The sequence below is a fragment of the Bactrocera latifrons genome, unplaced genomic scaffold (genome assembly GCF_001853355.1).
Source record: "Bactrocera latifrons isolate USDA-ARS-PBARC rearing strain unplaced genomic scaffold, ASM185335v1 scaffold_12, whole genome shotgun sequence".
Taxonomy (NCBI): domain Eukaryota; kingdom Metazoa; phylum Arthropoda; class Insecta; order Diptera; family Tephritidae; genus Bactrocera; species Bactrocera latifrons.
Genome location: NW_017534630.1, coordinates 2,124,591 through 2,147,093, shown reverse-complemented (window position 1 = coordinate 2,147,093; position 22,503 = coordinate 2,124,591). Strand labels below are relative to the sequence as shown.

Genomic DNA, 22,503 nt, shown 5'->3' with positions numbered 1-22,503 from the left:
ACATAGGTGATAAAATATAAATAAGATGTGGGAGTTCTTAGTATTATATTAAAAGTGTTTAGTGTAAATAAGTTTGTTTTTTGCTAATTATAAAGTACGAAGAAAAGTCAACAACAGCAATACGAAATTCCAAGCTATATTTCATACTCTACTGTTCGACCGAAACCAAAGGCTCAGTGGAATTAATAATTAAAATAAATTTTCAGCCCAAAAAACATTACAGCTGGTGAGTAACTTTTGTTATTTTTACATATGAATTATTTAGTTTACATTTATTGAATTATTGCTATTTGATCTTTAACTATTTTATATTCATTCGTGTTTTTTTCCAAAATTTAAGCTATTTTAATAAACAATTTGAAAATGATGGCCATTTGAGGCATTTTCCATCTTTCTGATAATTCGTGGAATATCAGAAGAAGCCATTTTGGCGGATAAGAATAAGTTTAGACAATTTTTGATACCCTGTTCTGAATTATACCGTATTCCACTGAGGGCGGTCGGAAACGACTGAACAAATGGCAATCAAAAAAGTGAGGCAAAAATTACCAGCCACTGTTTTCCAACTAGTTTTTAGGCGTTTTACATGAGTTTCCTCGGTTCTGTTATAATATTAACAAAGAAATTCTGGAAAAAAATAATGCGACACCATTTCCAGTGAACTCTCGGAAAAAAGATGTGCCCACGTTTTCAAGATAACTCCTAACAGGATGATCTAAAGTGAAAAAAAGTATTTTATTTAAAACCTTAACTTAGAACTTGGACGATGAAAAAAAACTGAAAAATGGATTTTTGGCAGACATTTTTACAAAAAACTTTAAATTTAAGTGAAAATTTGTCGACCTTTTTTTTCAAATAGTTGTAATCCAAAAAAATCCTTCGTCCAAGTCTTTAAAAATTATATCTCAAATCCCTCTGTAAAATTTCATGAAAATCAGTTGAATGGTTTTCGAGAAATCTTTCCGACCGACTTCCAAAACACAGTTTCGAGAAAAACGTGTTTAAAGACGGTTTACTTGGCCTAGCTAGTCTCGAGTTCTCAAAGCTCGTGTTAGTTGCAGACACTAAATATTTTTCGGTATGCACTTGTTTTAATATGATAGGTTGCTGCTATAATTCCCAATCAATGATTTCACCTGGTTTTGGAAGCTCAGAATCCATCATTGTCTTCTTATACGAACAATTACAGAGCATGAGCTTCACGTCTTCAATATTCGGCCGCTGTTTTGGCTGGTTCGCTAGGTTTCACATATGTTGGCGTAATGGATCCCTTTTTTATTGACTTTTTTGTAGCGCTCAATTATGGCCTTCCTTGACTCCCAAGTCAAAATTACCACTTTTAAGTAATTTAAGTTAATTTTGGCATGTTCTCTCAGCCAGAGCACGTTCAAATTAATTTCTACGAAAATATCTTTCAACTGAGGTTTTCTTCATATTAAAATAATTAATAGACCAAAAATTCCAAATATTTATTAAAAGAGAATCAAGGATATTATAATGAATAATTGACAAACAGCATGCATCTCATGCCYAATTAAATTTATTCAATCACCTTACTCAATTATTTATAAATATTTTTATTATAAAAAAATTAGATTTTTTTTAAATTTTGTAGATCTCTCACCTCTATATGAAAAATATTTTTTTTTTTTTGCAATTACTCATTAAGATTATTTCAACAAGCTTTTTAACAATTACACCTGATTGTGGCCGGCTCCTTATGCCGATTAAGTCCAAGGTCTTCCCCTTAAATCTAACCGGAAAAGTCCACAAAAAATCCACGCCAATCAAAGTATTCAAAGAATATGATAATTGAATTGCAGAGCAACTTTGTTTGCATGGAAAATAATAAAATTTCCCTTCGTGTTTTTAACCCTACGCTAGCGCTTCCAGCATGCTCTTTGATTGCATTGAAAAAGTTTTTCGTAATTTTCTTTTACCCTCTGACTGCAATTTATTTCAATTTAAATTAGCTGTATTATTTTGCTGCCCCCCACCAACCGCCACACACATTGTTACGTTGAAATTTGCCTAATTTGCGGCCATTATGCAGTTACTCCTGCGCCTAACAGACTGAAAGTATTTGAAAATTCAATTTGAAATTAACGCGAAAGACCAAAGGTGCCGGCTACTGCCACCTAACGCCCACTACTACCACCTGCGAAAACTGAAGGAAAATCGGTATTACAGCACACTAAAGCCAACAAACAAAATTAGCTGGTTTGAGCAACCCTGTGTGAACGTGAAATAATGAATGCATAGTGCAAGCAAAATGTGCGCCCGAAAGGATAGACAAGACATTTTGGCAAATTTACACCGATAGTCGGCGAACCAGCTCAAACTAGCTAGCGCTTTGTTTTACTGCAGCTAAAGTCACGTGATAATCGAGTTAACCGAACCAAAACAGCCGGATTGAGGATTTGCGGTATTCCTGGTCGCTGTTGCTTATTGTGTGTGTGTGTAAACGACGACGTAAAGTTTGGGCCTTCGCTCTTGGTGGTCGACCAGCGCTTGTGGGGAAAGTTCTGGATCACCAATATGTGTGTATGTGCGTGTGTGTGCAGCGGTTGAGTAGGATCAAAGCGAAAAGTTCCGACTTGTGCGGTAACGCAGGTACATCGCCGTTACATACATATATGATTAGATTTTTTCACATTCATACATCTATATACGCATACACACATATTGGTGTGTGTGACTGAACGATTTGAAAAGTTCATGTAAAACTTTTTAAATTAAAATTATGAATTTTTACACTTCTCACTCGAGTGTGCTGCTTCATTCATTCAATATGTGCTCAAGTGCACAAGTGCCCAAGTGTGGCTTAACTAATATTGAGATTGGGATTTAGGTGTCGAAGTTGCAATGCATATGTGTGTGTACGCCCTTGCGTACAGCGCCAGTCATATGTGCAGCCAATTCTCCGTTAAAATATTTAAGTTGCCTCAAAGTTCAAATTATTTTGTTCTTTTTTTTTAATTTTTTTTTTTTACATTTTTGTTTTTATATCTACACAAATATTATATTTTTTTATTATAAATTTACCGGAAATATTCCACATACTCGCTGGCTTTGGCAGTCCCATGTGAGTCCCATGTGGCGTTTACGGCCAATCTGATTTAGACATTCCGCAATGTTTAAAAAGTTTGTGCAAACTTTTCATATAAAATCTGCATATTGCATTGTAATCCTTATTGTTACCCGCTTGCCTTTTCCTTTGTATTGTGGTCGGGCGTGTTTTTGTTTTTATTGCAGCTTATGAAATTTCAATTTTATTTGCTGTTAAGCGGATAATTGATTTTTCAGTGTGAACATTGTGTAGGCAAGAGATAATATATCTTATACATACTTATATGTATGTATATATACTCGTATGTTTATAGTTTGTACCCATAAATATGTATATTTGTGCGCATATGCGTGTAAGTGAATTTATTTGCTCACTTTTGCTCACACTTGCTATTTGGCATTATGTCTGACTTTTAAAGTGCAAAGGCTTACAAGTTTTAAGCTTAATTTGGTTAATTAGAATGGCAGCCATTCAAATGCTTCACAAAATTTGCAAATAATCATTTTTGTGATGTAATACAATTATTGTACATATGTAAAAACAACAACTTAACATTTAGTAAGTCGAAGTATGACAATTAGAAGCTTTTTCCGCAAAAATCTCAAAATCTTTCAACAAATTTCTTGGTATGGGGCTGTGATCTGGAGAACAATAGTCTGTATATTAAAAAAGCAATAACTATCTAAGTTCTGGACGACTTTCGACCTCTCCAACTAGTGAAATGAAAAAGGAAGGATAAGGTGCTTGAAATCGTCAAGTAAGTGTTAGAGAGATGGCAAAAGGGCTCGATATCCCTCGCGAGTCCGTTCGAATGCATTTGGTGAATAGCTTGGGTATGAAACACTTACTTGCTCGACTCGTCACAATAACTATGATTTTTTCCAAAATAATACGATTTTGACCTAATTTAAGGCCAAAAACGAAATGAATATCACCGATCAACCACCGAATTCACCAGATTTTGCTCCCTATGATTTTTTTCTCGTTCCGTTTTCAGTAGATCGAAGGGATAAAACAAAATTCGCTGAGGAATCTGAATTCTATCCCAAAAAAATTCTTATAAAAAGGCTTTCGAGGCCTGGAGAAATCGTTGTGATAAGTATGTTGTATCTGGTTTAGATTACTTTAAAGACGACAAAATAAATATTGGTGAACAATAATATTTATTTAAAATTTCCGGGAACTTTTTTGTCACAATGTATACAGTAAATTAAATTATTTATTCAGCACAAACGATATATTATTCAGTGACATGTGAATATTCTAACACTCTACTCTATTGGAACAGTCGATTTTCATAAGCTTGTCTTGATTTTTCGCCAGCAAAATCATTCGCCATAGCCAGTAACAGATAGTAGTATATTGGTACCAAGTCCAAACTATACGATGTATGCATAAGAACATCTCAATCAAGTTCCTGGAGCGTTCGGCGAGTACCTATCGATATGCCAACGCCAGGCCATATACTGATGGCACTCAATTCTCTATTGGCTGAAGGTGGCAACTTCTAAACAATTGTTTCCTTCAGACAGTACTTTTGATATTAGTATAGTTCCGAATTAGAGATTTAATTGTAGCTACGCAGCTTGCCTTTGGGTTTACTTCCTGGACAAACAATGTTCAACTATTTTCATTATTTTATCGATATTTTCGAGAATTGTTTTTTTTTTTTTWTTWTTCAACGTTTTTCCCTTTAAGGGTGATCCTCAACTTTTCGATACCAACTTTGTAATACAATTTTCCTTTGCTACCGAATACGATAAGCCACAGTTTCGGCGATCACCTCTTCATTCGACGAAAATTTTCTCCCAGCAATCGTTATTTTGAGCTTTAAGAACAAGAAATAGTCGCTGGGAGCCAGATTTGTAGAAGACGGTGTATGCGACAACAATTCGAAGCCCAATTCATGAATTTTTGCCATCGTTTCCAATGACTTATAACACGGTGCATTGTCTTGGTGAACAGTACTTTCTCTTTTTTCAGTGATTTCGTCCTTCAAACGATCCATTCATAATATTTAATAGTCGCTGTTGTTGTTTGTACCTTTTTTATGGCAGTCAATAAAAATGATTCCTTGCGCATATCAAAATACAGACCCCACAACCTTGTCAGCCAACTATTTTTCGACGCTTTGGAGCCGGTTCATCGTGTGCACTTCCACATACTCAAATTTTTATCAAATTTTTGCTGTGGGGATATGTAAAGTCTATGCGGACAATCCCGCTTCGATTCAGACCTTGCAGCAAAACATCACGCTTATCATTGGCCAGTTACTGAAATGCTCGAATGAGTCACCGAAAATTGGACTAAACGGAAGGACCAGCTGAGACGTAGTAAAACCAATACAAAGAAAGCTTAACCATTTCAATGTGATATAAAGATTAGAAAATCTAGCTTATCATAGAGATCAAAATGAAGTATTTGTAAACCTGAACATACACCACATCTTCAATTTAAATTAAAAATTTCATATACAAGCATTAATTAACTACATCAAATAATCCACAAGTATATTGAGATATCACATTAATTATCTGCCAATATCAATATATACAAATTAAGTGTAGCCCTCAGAAACACCTTATGGACAGGAATGTGTTTATTAATAATAAACTTGAGTTTCCATAGCGCTTTCTAGGCTTCACATTAAATTTGAATAATGACCAAGCAATCAACAAGAAGTCAAATTACAAATGAGACAAAATTATTTCATTTAAATGATAAATAAATAGTGCGGCACAAAGACTCTACATGCAAATAAATCCTCTGTCAATACAACATGAAATATTTACTGAGTCAATAATTTATTAATTTTAAATATTATTCTTATTTTTCATTTTAATATATGAAATTAATTAAACTGATTTTCATTTCCGCTACTTTTCGCACAAATAAATCAAATAATATTTAATTAAATGAAATATTATATTTACTTACACATACATATATGTACCTATATGCACACACGAATTTAACGGCGATGAGAAGAGCAGCAACTTAGAACTGAAGATGAAATGTAATAAATTAGTTTGTCAGTCAATTTACTCTACTGGTTACAATAACGGTTAAATGAACTAAGCAAACATGCTATCAGATTTCGTGCAGAAAGCCAAGTGTGGTGGCAATGTGGCAATGACAGAAAATAAGGTGAATATGAGTAATGTGGTAAATGTGCGGCTATTCTTGGAATATTTTAATTAACATAGAAAGTTAATAACGCTATAAAAATTAATATTTACGGTTGAAGCATTCTTTTGACGGTTATTAAAAATTTTAATTAAGTTGTAAAACCAAAAAAAAAAAATTTTTTTTAATAAAAACTATAATTAAAAAATGTTTAAAATATTATACTCAACAGCAAACTTCACATTTTCCTCTAATAAAATTTTAAATTATACTTTTCTGCACATAATTATGACCAGTCCACATTTACCATATTTACCGTATATTATATAACAAATTGCAACGAATTATTATAAATACACGACTACTTTGCAGTTATTTGGGCAACAAATAATGCAAGCACATGTAAATTAGTAGTAAACATGGTTAACAAACAACCGCACAAACATATAATGTCGTCTATCAGTCTGTCTCTCTGGCTGTGTGCACGAAATTCAATACATTTGATGTTAAGTCTAAAATTAATTGCAAAATAGACGAGTATATTTACCATTTGCCCAATGGCAACCAATTCAATTTGTGCGAGAATTAATTGAAATATTCGCACTCTGTTAATATAGTGTACTCTTGTATCTATGAAGAAACGCCATGAATACAAAATAGTATGAAAAGCTGATGGCCCAGCAGAAAATTAAGCAGTAGAGTTGGAAAATTGTGGAATTTAGGATTTTCATTTCATACGCTAACAACGTGTCACTCAATACTCTGTAATTGTATTTTTGTCCAGCTGACGGTTATTTTTAAGACCAAATTCTAATATAATTGTTAAATATTATTATATATCACACAAACAGCTTACATATATCAAAAGCAGGTTACAACCTAGCAATATATGAAGATATGATCAATCTCCTCCGAGACGAATTCCGTTTCCTTGTCGCGCTCTGTACTGAGCACTGCAGTCTCTTACGCAAACTGCCGAGTTTTGAGACTTGGAAATGGAAACTCCAGAAAACCTGATTCTATCTAGGCCAACAATTTGTAAAAACAGTCTTAAGGCCCTTGGACCCATCTACGTGAACTGCTCCTGCACTTGTTCCATACCATATGTAATAAAGAAAAGGGCAATGCAGTGCAAAACCTCAATGAATGTCTATCAATCTAGTATCAAAGTGACATATGAGTGTGGCTTCACTCACCGTTGGGTCAAATCCCAAATCTCAGGAACTACTCAACTAGTTTTAACCAAATCTTGGGTCTAAAATTATAATGGCATTGCACTCTTTCCATTTGAAAATGAGCGAAGCCGACCACAACCATGCTTACTTCCCACATACCATATAACAATTTCAAATTCACTATGTTTAAAAATTGCTGGCTTGGGGGAATAACTTTTCAAGACCATTTTTCATAGTCCACCTGGTCTTTCCAACAGAGTGGAGGTCTTCCTCTTTCTCTACTAGCCTGGGCGGATCTTGACTGCGGTATTCACCGTTGCCAATGCACCATATATCTTCCACAGAACTTTTCTCTCAAATTCTCGTAACGCCAACTCATCAGTTGTTGCCATCGTCCATGCCTCGAATTGACTCCGATCACTATCTTGTTCTCGGGTATACTTCAGTAATATCAGATGTTTATGTAATCGGTTTGCACCTTTTCCTAACCCCAATATATGTAGGTATTTCGGACTTTCCACCCAACTTTAAACCATTTAATATAAATGTGACATACCACTGAATATGAATGGCAGGTCCAAGGTCTGTATCTAATATCGCTAGATATTAATATAATATTATTAGAATTACATCATTACAAATTGTGAGAGTAAAAAAAATCAGTCACATCCGTTCAATTTTAGATTATATGCCATTCTAGTCGCATGAACTATACGCTGGAGGTTTACAAAAGCACCTACTTCAGAATTCATCGCAAAAACCACGCCTCATACCGACAAGCCGTTCAATTTCCTACTGGGTATTGCAAAGTTTTGCTCGTTTTCAATGTTTTCGAGCAATACAAGGCATTTAATTATTTATGTTGCTGTTGATTTTGCTCGTCATAATTGTTTATTTGATAAATTCGCTAGTAAATTACGTTGCCAATAACACAAACAGCTGAGCAAACAAATACAGATACAAAGCCGAACTTATCAGCTTTTGCCACAACTTAATAAATAAACAAGGAAATAATAAAGGAAGCTTCAATTGCAAAGAACTTGCGAATTAATACACGCAAAGTCGACATTTTACACCGATAAAACGCACAAAAAACAAAAACAAATGCAAGCAACTTGTACTATGACATATTCACATCATTAAAATGAGCCAAAGGTGTTTTATGCTTGTGGCAGCTTAGCAGCTGGCAAGACTTTGGTTTGCATGGCAACTTATGAAAGCAATTTGTGGCTGTATTTGTATGTGTGCATGTATGGGTGAGCCACCTTTGAGTTCAGCAGTCATAAAGCGCACAGCAGATAATCGCACTGGCAACATCCTTTTTTTCTTTTCAAATTACCAGCTTTCACCAACAAATCCTAGTCAACACTCGTAATGCGTTCGCATTTTTTTACAGTTAATATTATATGTTTGTGTATGTGTGCGTCGTTAGTTTCGTTTCCAATGCGCTGTCTGTCTTCATTGATATTTCTACAGCAACAAATGGTTGCACAACAACAAGAGCAAATAACTAAAAAAAAACCCATGCACATCAAATTCACAACAACAACTGCAGTATTCTAAACCAACAATTAATGTCATTTAAAATAGCCACAATCATGCACACATTTCTTTTTTCTCATATAGTTTGGTTTTCGCAATTTGCTCTTTTGTGGTTGAATTTTACATTTTATGCAGTTTACATAGTCCAATATGCATAAAATTGCAAATAGTATTTTCAGTTTTCATTTGCCCTTCTACGCTGATGATTGTCACTCGAATTGTGGCTCGTTTCACTGTGATGACTTTTCGAGTGACTCCATAATATTGCATCCTCCACAAAATTCGCAATAATATTGCATTTTGCATTTTTCATTTAGTGCTATAATGACTGGATAATGAGAGCTTTTGCGAGCTTGATTTGTTTCGCTGTCTTCTGCGTATGACTTTAAATGACTTCAGAGTGCGTTCTCCGTAGCCGATTGTTCAGTTTCAGAAACAGAAAAAAGGACATGCTGAGCCAAATCTTAAGAATATGAGGGCTAAACGAATTGATCAGAGCGATGACCACCTCATATATAGCAAAAAAATATGGCAATATTGTGAAGAAAATTCCATCAACTTCCTCCGGACGTTTACGACGCCGTAAGCGCCTCAAAAGTAGTATTAGTAGTATTCCCTTTTAATCCTTTAAAACAGTGGAACCTCTGGTGAACTACAACACGGTAATCAAAGAAAGTGATTAGCATCCCTTTGATTTTTGACCTTTTTGATTCTCACGTCGGTGAAGAGGATTCAGACCCATTAGGCTATCCTCGTTCTGGTTGCAAACGCTGAAGAGACTTAATATGTCTATTAAGAGCAGAAAATTGGGTGGTAAACTGTTAAAGGTCCAGCATGCCAATATGAGAGGAAGCCTTAGTTCCAATGCATTTGCACCTTTCTGTAGGCATCTTTCTAGCCATCACTGGGGCCGCCTCCGGATGCGAAAGTGAGCTTCGAACAAAGAGCAAACCTTAAATCTTCACATTTTAACTATGAACCACTCGCCGTATTCAGCTGATATGGCTTCCTTTTCGGAAAAATACATTTGCCCATGAAAGAGAAGCGTTATGCAGACGTAGAGGCCATTCAAAAGGCTTGCACCGGCATACTGACGTCTATACCGGCCAACACGCTGAAACAATCGTTCGACATGCTTTTGGACCATATATGAAGCTGTATTGAAGCAGAAGGAGACTATTTTGAATAAAATAAATTGATTTTGCTGTTAAAACCATTTGTTCTGTTTTTTTTTTTTAATCCTGTTTACTTTGGAACGCTTCCAAATAGGAATACTTAGCAAGGAGAGGTACTTTCCCCACTCCTTTGGATTTTGGTGGTTAGCGACCTACTCAAGGAACTCGAGGAACGGGGCTGCCGAGTAATAGCCTACGCTGACAATGTTGTTCGTTATGATTAAAGGAAAAATCCTTAATATCGTCTACGACCCAACGGAAGAGTACCTTAACGTGGTATTCAACTGGGCGAATAGAAGAGGCCTACCCTCAACCCAAATAAAACTTAAATGGTTTTATTTACTAAGAAATATAAGATCCCAAACGTACATCTTCCCTCTTTCGGGGGCTTACGCCTTCAACCTGTTGAAAAGGTCAAATAGCTAAGGCTCATCCTTGACAGAAGCATTAGTGGAGGCCAAATATTAAGGAGCAGAATTAGTAAGGAATTGGTTGCCTTATAATGCTGTAGAGGAGCTCTAAGGAAAAGGCTCACCAAAGATATTGTGTTGACTCTATGAAAGGTAGTCAGCCCATAATTTATCTGGTGGAAGACGCTCGAAAAGGCTACACCTGCTAAAATTATTGCTCGGATAGTATATATTCATACGAAAATAGTAATTTTAAAGTCTGTATACCCTAACTTCATAGCTGCATCTTTATTGCTATTAATTTCCAAAAATATCATTCTAACCCTAAAAACTTAAATTACATTATGACATTTATAAGACTGGTTCTTCGTTCAACACCACCGGTTCACCATCCAACTTCCGTATTGTGGGCAAACGTTTGATACACTCAGCGCGCCATGTGGCCTCATCCATGCCTTCGGATATTGGGTTTCCTACCACCACAAGATCCTCCAGCGTTTCGAGTTCTTGCAGTCGTGTAAGCTCACTCCAATCTTTGATTAAATTATTACTAATATAAAGAATTTTTAAACCTTTCAATGCAGAGAGACCCTTCAGCTTTTCAATTAAATTATAACTAAGCCACAGCTCGATGAGTGTGTCGGCGACGGCTTCCTGTGAAGAAATGCAAAAGCAATTAGCGAGTTTTTAATAAATATTTGCCAAACAGAACGTACCAAACCTGAAACATTTTTAATGTAATTCCGCGACAAAGAGAGCACACGCAAGTTTTTCATGCCATTCAAGCCGAAAATCTTCTCGATCATATTTGTAGAGAGACTCAGCCGTCTACCAAATGGTTAGTAAGTTAATTTGTATGCTATTATTTTAGATTGCAAGCTAACACACTTACTCACAATTAACCAAGTTGCTGAGCGTGTTGTCCATTTTCTCGATTGGCGGCCACTGAAATTGCAACTCGATCACTTTGGACTCGACGGCGCTTTGTTGTTCACGTTCTTCCCAACGTTTCAGTGCTTCCTTGATTGTTGTGGCTTTTGACATTGTTTAATGAAATTGAGTGCTCAAAATCTTGCAAAAAGTTGTTTTCTTGTAGTGATGTCAATTGATAAAACATTTGGGTTGTTATGACTACAGGACTGGCTAAACAATTGAAGGCTTTTCACTGTTTTGCGCCAATTGGAGATTCCAAGTGTAGCCAGGTCCTTCTCCACCTGTATTGCATCGTAATCTCTCAGAGTTGGGGTGTTTCATCCACTCCATGGCATGAGTGACTTAGCCAGCGGAGCCGCTGCCTCTTTATTCGCCGAGCTATGGCAATGTCGTCGTATACCTCGTACAGCTCATCGTTCCATCGACTGCGGTCTTCACCGCTGCCAATGCGCCAAGGACCATAAATCTTCCGCAGAACCCTTCTCTCGAAAACGTAACGTCGTAACGCCGACTCATTATATAGCAGGGTGGGGATGATAAGTGACTTGTAGAGTTAGGTTTTTGTTCATCGAGAGAGGACTGGAACGAGTATTGTTACTTCACCAACACCTTTTAGACTGACATACGACTTTTTTTGGACTTGCCAACTATAAAACCCCTTAATTTTTGGTCACTAAAAAATTTGTTCGTAATCCTAAGCAATTCAGTCGGACCTAAGGACTAATTTCACACCTACATTCCTACAAATATTGAAAAAATATTTTGTATACCTTGTCTACATTGATCTAAAATTTGGCACACGTTCTATTCTTTTCTGGGAGCTGCTCATTTGTCGAAACGGTCGATACTGCATCACTATAGCATACATATGTACATATATGTAGCTGTCTTACAAACTGAACGGTCAAATTTAAGTTCTTGTGAAAAAAAAAATTTATTTGACGAAATATCTTCCCGAAATGTGGCATGGATTATTGTTCTAACCAACGCTATAATATCTAAAGAAATTGTACAGATCGGACTTCTAGATCATATAGCTGGCATACAAACTGAACAATCAAAATCTAGTGTTCTTGTATGAAAGCTTCTTTATATGTGAGGGGTATTCTAGCTTCGGTGCAACCGAAGATAACGTTGTTTTCATGTTTTGTTTTATTACAATAACAATAAATTTATCATAATTTTATATAAGGGCGCTAGGACCTACGCCGTCAGTGCGGAGCTGTCATAATCGGCGAAAAACTCAATTATACCTCAAAAAAGATTTTCACACCACAAAATGCCTATAAATAAATTATTACTGCAAAACAAGTTGAAAGCATTTTTCTTAAACAATTTGACCTTGACATTCGCGTTGATTATAGCACCAGGAAGCAACCTCATCATTAATATAACAATTTGCTGCAAAACCTTTTAAAGAAACTGACTTGATATTTAAAAAAAATGGCAAAAAGGCGTTTCTGCGGTTACAGGTTCAAAATTGCATGGGACAAAAAATGTGTCAAGCCAATTTACCGTTAATGCCATGTGTTAGCAACTCAACAGGAAAATAAATTTTACGCGCATAAGAACTTATTTATAAAAGCCGTAGCAAGAGCTTTTACCCCACACAGTGCAATATCCGTTTGCGACCTTATTTTAAATAACGCGCCATGAACGCCATCGAACGCAATACAAATTTTGCACGCTTCACCGCCGGCCCAGTTAGGTATTTAAAATTTTTTGGCATTCTCTTGCAGCAACCGGAAATACCGTGTTCCAAATACCAGCGCATACTGATTGTGGTCACCATTGCGCTAATGTTTCTGCATCAGATCGGCTATATACTGGAGCCAGGACGCACTTTTGCCGAGCAATCCGCCGCCGCGGGGCTGCTCAACTACACCACCGTTAGCGGCGGTAAGATACTCTTTCTCGTCTACAATCGTCGCCTGCTGCTGAGGAGTCACTGTCAACTGGCAGCGCTATACCCGAGTGCTGCGGTGGAGCGCCACTACAAATTGGAGCATTATCTGCGCATTTATGCTCACGTACAAACGTTGCTCTATAATTTCTTCAAATACATTTTGATCGTGTACTTAACTTATCCTATAATGCAATCATTCTACGACCTATGGTCCAGCGGCGTCTACTCATATATCATGCCTACACTTTTCTGGTATCCCGTGCCATTGGAGCAATCACTGTTCGTTTACATCGTCTATTTGTTATTCGCGTGTTTTTGCAGCTTTTGTGCGGCCTTTATTATATTAAGCGCCGATTTGTGTCTCTTCAGTTCGGTGTCGCAGCTGATGTTGCACTTGGATTTGTTGGCGCAGCGCATTAAAGAGCTACAACCGGCCGAGGAAGGTAGTTTAAATGCGCTGAAATCGATTATTGAGTATCATCAGCAGATTTTGACGTGAGTGACGTTTGATAATGTAGAATGCATAGGGTCACAGTGTTTTCTATTATTTATTCTTAGAATCGCGAAGGATGTGAATAGCATCTTTGCGCCGTCGATACTTTTCAGTTTGGCCTCTTCATCATTTATACTTTGCTTTAGCGCCTATCAGCTACTCGATGATGTCTCCTTCGTTTTCGCTTTGAAAGTGTTTCTTCTACTCGGCTACGAAATGAAGCAAGTTGTCATCACGTGCTACTATGGTGACAAACTGATGGATAGCGTAAGTGCCGCGCCCACCAATTTTCAATTTCTTTGTTCCCGCACAGGGTATATTAAGTTTGACATTTAATTTTTAAAACCCAGAAAGAAGGCAGACGAGCTGAGTTGATTTGCGTTATCCGTCTGTCTGCGTCGGTCTGCATATAACTACAAAAACCAGTTTCAGTTTTTCAGATATCGATCTGAAATTATGCAAACGTTTTTTTCCCCAAAATCATTTGTCGGATCGCTCAAAATCAAGTTTTCATTTAGCAAACTTTTTGGACAGATTATTATCCAAGGCAGTGCTTTAATCTCCGTACATAATATTCAAATGATACCACTATATGATGAAGCTACCATACAAACTGACAGATCAAAATCAAAATAAGAGCTTTTCTAGTTTATGAAGGATATTGCAGCTTCACTACAGCCAAAGTTAAATTTCTTTCTTGATTCTTTTTATTTTACCGTTGGCAGAGTGCGAATCTCTTTACCGCTGTTTACGCACACAATTGGACTGATGGCTCACCGGTTTATAAGCGTCTCGTTTTATTTATGATGGTACGCACTTATCGGCCCATCGCTTTAAACGTAGCTGGCATATCAGACGTTTCACTAATCACACTCAAACAGGTAAAGCCACATTTAACGCTTCTTATCAGCATATAAAAATAGCTGAAATTGCGTTTTTTAAATTATTTACAGGTTCTAAGCACCGCTTATCAAATTTTCACAGTTTTGAAGACAACATAAGTGAAAAGCATAGTTTGTTGTTGTAATGAAATGCAATCCAAAATTCACATATTTATTAGTTAAATACACAAATTGTTTCATAGCGCAATGTAAAAGTACATTATCGAGTTTGTTACAATTCCAAAAACAATAAAAATAAAAGCTAAAGGTTTCAACATTTTGCCCTCCCAACAGCAGCCCCGCCGCCAAATTGCTGCACGCTTAACGTCTGTCCGTTTTGCCCGTACCTCGTTTGCCTGAGTACAAATGCTTGGGCATTTTGGTGCCGATAAAGCGATCAGCTTCGCCCTTCAATCCCAGTCGTGTCACCTTCTTAGCAATGTCACGTTTCGCCATCAGTTGTGCCTTCTTCTTCATCGCCACGTTCTTGACGCCCATTGTATCACGCGCTGGCGCACGTTTCAATGGCTGTCCTGTGCGCTTCACTATTGCGGACGATTCCTTGTCCAGCAGTGGTTTCTTCAACTCTTTGGTGCCAACAGCTACCACACCGCGTCGCAGATCGACAACGGATTTTGTGAAGTTGGCATTTTCGGTGCCGGACATGTCGACGCCCAGATTCTCCATGGTTTCACGCAGCTTAGCGACCGAACGATCACGTACCTTGGGTTGCTTGTGACGTGGAATTGCTGGCTTGTTCTTTTTCGATGCCAGACGACGGTCATCGCGCAGCTCAAAGCGCTTTCCGCGTATTTGTTTTGCCATTTCGCGTATCTCCTTGAGCGTTTCATCCATGGTCATATCAGGTAGAGCGTATACACCGCCTTCTTCGCGTATACCCTCTTCGTGTTCGAGTTCTTCCAATTTGGAGAAGATATCGGGATCGATGTAGTCGGCAATGTTGTGGCCATCCCAAAATTCGGGTATAACATCGTAGCGCTCCTCTTCGGGTATTTCGGTGTAGTTCTTTTGCAGATCCAAAGTGTAATCATCGCCCATTTCTTCCTCGATATCACGCTCGAGTTTGCGTTTACGTTCCGCTTTCTCTGCTTTCATTTCGAGACGTGCCAAAGCTTGCTCGGGTATGCATGGAGCACGTACCTTATCATCGCGCGGTTTGGGTTCTGCTACATGCAGACGATTTAGTATATTATCTACCTTCTTTGTGCGCATCTTTTGCTCGACACGGTATGAAAGCAGACGCTCACAGGCTTCACTTTTCACTTCCATAACACCCTCTTCACTGACTGTGGATGTGAACATAACGGGCACATTTTTATCTTCTTGTAATTTGGTGATGATTTCACGTTTGTCCTCTGATAGATCTTCAAGACCAATTATATCGATTTTATTAATGGCCAAAATCAATGGCTTGTTTGTGAATAGCGGTTTGATGCTCTCGAACAATTGTACTTGTTCTTCTATTGAATGACCGCATTGTTCAGAGATATCCATGAAGTAGAGCACACAAGAACGCAAATGTGCCAAGGCGGTAATGGCTTGCATTTCGATGACGTTACGTTCCTCGAGTGGATGATCTAAAATACCGGGTGTGTCGATGACCTAAAGTACAGGGTAAAACGGAAATATAAATAGTACCATACATATCTCAGATATCAATATAGTATGTTAACTTACCTGCCAGCGCAAATACTTGTAATCTGTGTGTCCTACATATAGGGACTTGGTGGTGAAAGCATATGGCTGCACTTCCACATCGGCGCGTGTAATTTTATTGATAAATGATGACTTGCCCACATTGGGGAAACCACAAATGATAATTGTACGTGAATAGGGATCAATGGTAGGCAAACGTGATAAATGTTGACGCACTTGCTCCAAATATGTAAGATTCGAAGCTTGCTTCTTTAAAATTGTGGCCATACGACCCAGCGCTGCTTTTTTAAGCTGCTTGCAACGATAAAGCGAATCACCATATTTCAACAAACGCACATAATCTTTGGCAACGCTATAAATTAGAATTGTTGAAAAAAAAATAAACAGATAATTTGCACGTGGCTAATTGTAAACAAAAAATGAACTCACTTGTCAATTAAGTGCCTAGCTGTGTTCAGCTGACCCAAAGCCAATTTGTAATGGTCCTTATCGTACAACACATTCATTAAATCGGCATAGAATGGATGTACGTCATCTAGTTTCGGAAAATCCTGTATAATCTGTGACAGACGATCGTGGAAATTCTGTTGCGTGTACTTGACTTTGCGTGTGTAGAAGGCACGAATACGCGATATCTTATAACCCTTGTGCACAACAGTCGGTGTCTTTCGCTGTGTCTTTGAGAGCATAATATCGATGAAGTCCTACCATTGTTTTTGTAAAATAAACAAATGTGCATAAATATTAACAAATATGAAATTTCACAATAGTTTGTAAACAGACAACAAAAGCGAAGGAGAGTGAGGTTATATGCGAAGTGCTCCGCAACAAATTCAAAGCACACTCACTTCACTTTTGTTTCGGTTAAAAGTAGAAGTGGTATTTTCACATACCTTTGCTGGCGGAACCACCATAATCTTTTTGAAGTTGTACAAACTCATTTTGTTGTGCAAATTTACTTCTTTTCACAATAAAATATAAAATTTAAATGCGATTGCGTTGCGTATCAAACACACGCGGTGCAATGCAAAATGAAAAGGGAAGGAATGGCAATGCCGTAAAACAGAAATGTCAGCTGTTGCGCGAAGCGTTGCCAACTAAGTTAATTTGTCAGTTATATCAGAGAACGTATATTTTACAGAGAACGTCTTTCATGATAAACGTTCTCAGACGTATAATTACGTTCTCTGGGTTTTAATTAATTGTGGCGCCACCTATTGTAGTCTAGCTGAGTTGTAATTGGAATGTCGAAGAGCTTCCGTTCGGAAATTTAACTGTGCTTACAGAAAACGTCTATTGCAGGTGGTATTTGCTTTTTATTATTTATTTTTGCGTTAGTACTTATTTTTTTCTTTAAGTTCTTAAAGTAAAGTGAAAGAAGTTTAGGATATTATGGAGTTTTGGGTGCACATGTACCGACAGTAATAAACGTTTCATTCAAAACACTTCTCGACGTATAAATCTCGCATATAGAAGGCAATTCACGCTCACAATCTACCGTCAGCCAGGTGTTACCATCGCTCACTGCAACACAGCTTACATTCGCAAGTATTTCACTGAAATGAACAACTTTCTAGCAAAACTTACAGCAAAAACCGTTCATCAATAATTACCCAGTAAGTGGATGACCCGGCGCCCACGCTGCGTATTGAAAGCAATGTAAGTGCTCTTGTTCCGTATTTCTATACTCAATAGCTTCACTGCTGTAGGAGCGATTGAAATGCAGTCCCACATAAGCCAAGGTGTGCTGACGTTCCCGCTGTTGCCTCGCTGCCTCATTATAGTTGCGTAGCAGCGCCGCAAACGCATCCGTGCGTAATGCTGACGCAACATGCGCCAACATGGCCACGCCACCAATATCTGTTGCATTGCGGCAATACAGTGTGGCATTAACGAAACTCGCCGACCTCACCTGCAACTGAAACAAGCCCACTTGTGGTACGCAGGTGTAATTGCGTGTTGCTATATAAAAAAAATGGCAAAAATATAAAATTCATTCTGCATTTGTCGGCACACACACCCACCGATTGGCTCGCCATATAAGCTGTAGTAATCGTAGCGACTGTCATTCACCAGACTACGGATTGTGTTGTTCTCGGGGCAAGCGAGTATGTGACAATTGAAGTGGTGTTGTGGCTGCTGCCAAACGCTTCGGCGATTTTCCTTATTGTGTGTCGAATTTGGACGCGTAACTTTGAAGTAAAAATTAATTTTATTTTAAGGATTAAACTAAAATTAACGTTTCCCTTCATACTTTGTTGCAATCTCGTTAGCAGTATTGCAAAAGCATCACTACCCCCCACCATCTGCTTGCTTCTTAAACGCGTGCCAAAATTCAAAGCTAAGCCGCGCGCTAACTTCCCCTCACGCACGCAATCCTCCAAGGTAAATACATTCTTATAGGCGATTGCCGGCATTTCTGAGCGTTGACAAGTGCGTACGAGACTAAATTTCAATTTATCCAAATGTGTGCCGCGCGGACATGTCGCCTTGTTGTGTGAAATACCAATGGTGAATAGAAGTAGCCGCGTTAGTACTCGTGCTGTTGGCATTCTGTTGCAGACTGTCATGAACTATGCCTGTGCCTGCGGCGCCTAGAGGGATTTGAAGGTGAAACATTTGCGTGTGTGCCAATCAAGAAAAGGTTATAATAGTTTTTCTGTCGCTCAACTGTCGACCTTTTCATTAGCATTCAACTTGTTCGAAATGTTGTTTCTGTGAATGCCTACGTCGTAATTAGTTGTATGGATAGCAAGGGACTTTGGAGCGTTACTAAATGCTAATTTAGTTATCATACTATGACAAGTGAGTCCAAATTTTTTGATAATTGTTCTTGTTGTAAAATTTCAAATTTAAAAAATTTTTTTTTTTTTTGGCATGTATTGAAGGGTATCTATTGAGAACATTAGTAGCATTGGACTTGTCAAAAGCTTTTGGCACAATCAAGCAACGCTACTAGAAGATATCGAACAATCTGCGTTCCCTCAAGGCTGAGCAGGTAGACCATGAATAAGTATTCAGAATTCTCTGTTGTGAAGCATTAAACAGTGGATTCCGCAGGGATGTGTGCTCTCCCCGCTACTGTTTAACTACTATAAATCGAAACTCCCTTAACCACCAAAAGGAATTTCCATCACCTCATACAATATTGCCGTCAAACAATGGAATTGATGTTTTGTATTCAAAACTGAACAGCTACATACATATCACCGATCTTTCTCACATATTTTGTACAAGAAACCTAACCCTCTTTTTTTACTAAATCCGTAAGGACTATATTTACGCACTGGACGAAGGAGTACAGCCTGCATGTAAATATCACAGTATACTGCGTTAAAATTCGGACTGTTAACAACAATATGATGTTAGATGTTATATGCAATAGTCAGTATTTTTTAGCTCCACATACGACCGCGATTATTGCCAAAGTACAAAGCCGCAACAAAATCCTCTAGTCGCTATACGGGAATACTTGCCTTGTTGGCACCTTACCAGGCAACCGGCTAGCCAATCATAAACAACGCAGCACCGATATGTTGCACGTAGACGAATAAGCTTCAAATGTGACAGAATACTTAACTTCATATAATAACAGGATGAAGACCCGACATACTAACTACAGTCCCCGCATGTCTCTAACGATGAGATGAGAACTTTCTTGAACCTTATCACCCAATCGGTGGTGTTTGAGAGTGAAGCCATACTTATGAGACTATTGTATGGCTTCTTCCTTATTTGTTTTTAAGTGAAGTTCATAAATTCAATAACATATAAATAAAGAACTTAGTACTCAGTACTTCCGCCACTAAAAAATTTTATTTAACATAAAAATTTTATTTCCTACCCCACAATGTTAGGGGCAAGCAACAGCTTCTTTGTAGCATATAATAGGATTGGAATTTAAGTGTGCTTTGGCCAATCCACAAAAAGAGAGATCCCACAATCTTCGAAATATCTTCTGTCATTACACAAATAGTCGTAGCACACTGGACTTGGCTCCCACGTCACTGTTGACAGTCAAAACTTCAAAGTCATAGATAATTTCGTCTATCTTGGAACCAGAATATCTCTTGCCAACAGGCAATTAGAAGTAAAATCCTCTCTCGATGAAGAAAAACAAAATTGTATAAGTCACTCATTATTCCCGTTCTGCTCTATGGTGCAGAAGCATGGACGATGACGACATATAATGGGTTCACATTGCGAGTTTTCGAGAGAAAGGTTCTGTGGAAGATTTATGATACTTTACACGTTGGACACGGCGAATATCGCATTCGATGGAACGATGAGCTGTATGAGATATACTACGACGACATTGATATAGTTCAGGGAGGTCATGTCGTTCGAATATTATATCATAACAACAACAGCAATATATCACCATTATAAATAAAGTTTTTAAAGTCCAAAAACACAAATATTTCACCTTAGGTCCCTTTTTATCACAAAATCCACTGTAAGAATATGTAAGAGCTCTCATTTTTCTAAATATATATTTTATGCAACTTACTTCTTTTCCGGTTCCAAAAGATTCAGCCATTTACCACACAAACATATATACGAAAAGTTTTCTGGACGTTTCAATTTAAAGGCCTTTATTATTTTCATAAATTTTATAAGTACATTTTTATTTCATTTTCACGCCATAACGACACACTTTACATTTTATAAATTTTAAACGCATACTTTTTTAGGTTACATCGTCTTCTTCTTCCTCCCATACTACATAATTTCAATTAACAAATAAATTAGTTCGCTTTAAATCTGATTTGACCGTTTAGTTAAATAGTAAAAAAAAATTATTAAAGTTAAAATAGTAAGATTTAAGTTGTAATGACAAGATAGTACGTAGTATACACAATATTCTTCTCATTTCTTCACAGTTGTTGTTTTTTTTATTTCAAATCTTCAATTTTTGGCTTCGTGATGAAAACCAATACGAAAAGTTGATATTTTTGGGTTAAAAAATGTTATTTTAAATTTTTCAAAATAGTTTTCCTCTTTCAAATTTAAAAATTTTTTTCTTCTTCTAAATCTTGAAACTTCTACATTTTTTCGAATTGTACAAAAACAATTTCAATGTAGAGGAGAATAGGTTAATAATTTAAATATTCATACGTTATATTAGAATTAATAGTTAATAGTATCACCTGAGCAGGTTGTGCGCATTCGTTGTACATACAAATTACACAAAAACTGAAAGCATGTTTTTGTTGTAATATTTGATCGTTTTGCTGCGGCGCGCCAACCAAGCATTAAGATTAAGTGTAACAAATTGACCACCACCAAAAAAAAAATTCAAATTTTCTATGAGTACTTTTACTTGTAGCAGCTGAACAAAGGCGCCATGGAGCATGTGTTGCATACTTTTAGGTGTTATACCTTTGCGATATTAAAGCGCAATCTTTCTAAGCTTATATATTTTGCTTTTTTAAAACATTTTTGTTTCTTTCTTTTTTTTTTTTTTGTTTTGTGTTTTCTTCTCATCTTACCGTTTAATTTTGATTGCCCAGTAATATCTGCGCTGTCTACATACATATACTGACTGCATTGAAGTGTGCTTGTATGTGTGCGTGAGTGTATGTGGTATTGGGTATACAATATTTTATAATAAATGTAAAGACTTGCTCTGCTAGGAAGCGTGTGTCGTGGCTTACTATAAACTTAAAGTTAATACATTAATTAATTAATTGCATATTTATGGGCAGCTCGAGTTGGCACGGAGCAAAGTGCAGAAGAAAAAATGAAGAAATATTTGTCCTTTTTTTATTCACTTCTACACTTTTGCTCTACGCCTTACACATTTATACGAGAAAAAACTATTGTTTACTTTTTAGCTTCACTTATTCGTCGTCGCTAATCATTATTTGTGACCTTAACAACTAAACACAATGACTACTATAGACTGCGCTTATTTGCAGCGGCAGTGTACAAAGAAATTTTCAACTTCTCTACGTAAATATTTTCGTTTTGTTTTAAAACACTTTTAGTGTTCATGTGTGGGACTGTGTGTGTAAAAAGAAAGAAAATATAAATTTAAAAGAAAATTTACGAAAAAATATTATATTAAAAAAGTAAAAATTCCAAAAAGTTTAAAAATTAAAAGTTTAGAGTT

At 37.0% G+C, this 22,503-nt stretch overlaps 4 protein-coding genes across 4 annotated transcripts; 1 reads left to right on the top strand and 3 right to left on the bottom strand.

Annotated features, from left to right (window-relative positions):
• Nucleotides 1-10,811: 10,811 nt before the first annotated feature.
• LOC108978270 (dynein light chain 1, axonemal) lies at nucleotides 10,812-11,542 on the bottom strand. Its single transcript, XM_018948441.1, has 3 exons — nucleotides 11,391-11,542; nucleotides 11,215-11,326; nucleotides 10,812-11,152 (listed from the first exon to the last, which is right to left on the bottom strand). Exons 1-3 carry the CDS (start codon nucleotides 11,540-11,542, stop codon nucleotides 10,850-10,852), a joined length of 567 nt encoding a protein of 188 aa, XP_018803986.1. The 3' UTR covers nucleotides 10,812-10,849.
• A 1,541-nt stretch (nucleotides 11,543-13,083) lies between these two features.
• Nucleotides 13,084-14,862, top strand: LOC108978213 (putative odorant receptor 92a). The gene is made up of 5 exons (XM_018948368.1): nucleotides 13,084-13,616; nucleotides 13,659-13,832; nucleotides 13,896-14,097; nucleotides 14,556-14,711; nucleotides 14,784-14,862. The coding sequence occupies exons 1-5, from the start codon at nucleotides 13,084-13,086 to the stop codon at nucleotides 14,829-14,831; spliced, it is 1,113 nt and encodes a 370-aa protein (XP_018803913.1). The 3' UTR covers nucleotides 14,832-14,862.
• LOC108978221 (nucleolar GTP-binding protein 1) lies at nucleotides 14,844-17,420 on the bottom strand. Its single transcript, XM_018948375.1, has 4 exons — nucleotides 17,282-17,420; nucleotides 16,818-17,092; nucleotides 16,410-16,740; nucleotides 14,844-16,334 (listed from the first exon to the last, which is right to left on the bottom strand). The coding sequence occupies exons 1-4, from the start codon at nucleotides 17,327-17,329 to the stop codon at nucleotides 15,033-15,035; spliced, it is 1,956 nt and encodes a 651-aa protein (XP_018803920.1). The 5' UTR covers nucleotides 17,330-17,420; the 3' UTR covers nucleotides 14,844-15,032.
• A 358-nt stretch (nucleotides 17,421-17,778) lies between these two features.
• LOC108978212 lies at nucleotides 17,779-18,940 on the bottom strand. Its single transcript, XM_018948367.1, has 4 exons — nucleotides 18,643-18,940; nucleotides 18,413-18,580; nucleotides 18,002-18,350; nucleotides 17,779-17,944 (listed from the first exon to the last, which is right to left on the bottom strand). The coding sequence occupies exons 1-4, from the start codon at nucleotides 18,938-18,940 to the stop codon at nucleotides 17,779-17,781; spliced, it is 981 nt and encodes a 326-aa protein (XP_018803912.1).
• Between the last annotated feature and the right edge of the window lie 3,563 nt (nucleotides 18,941-22,503).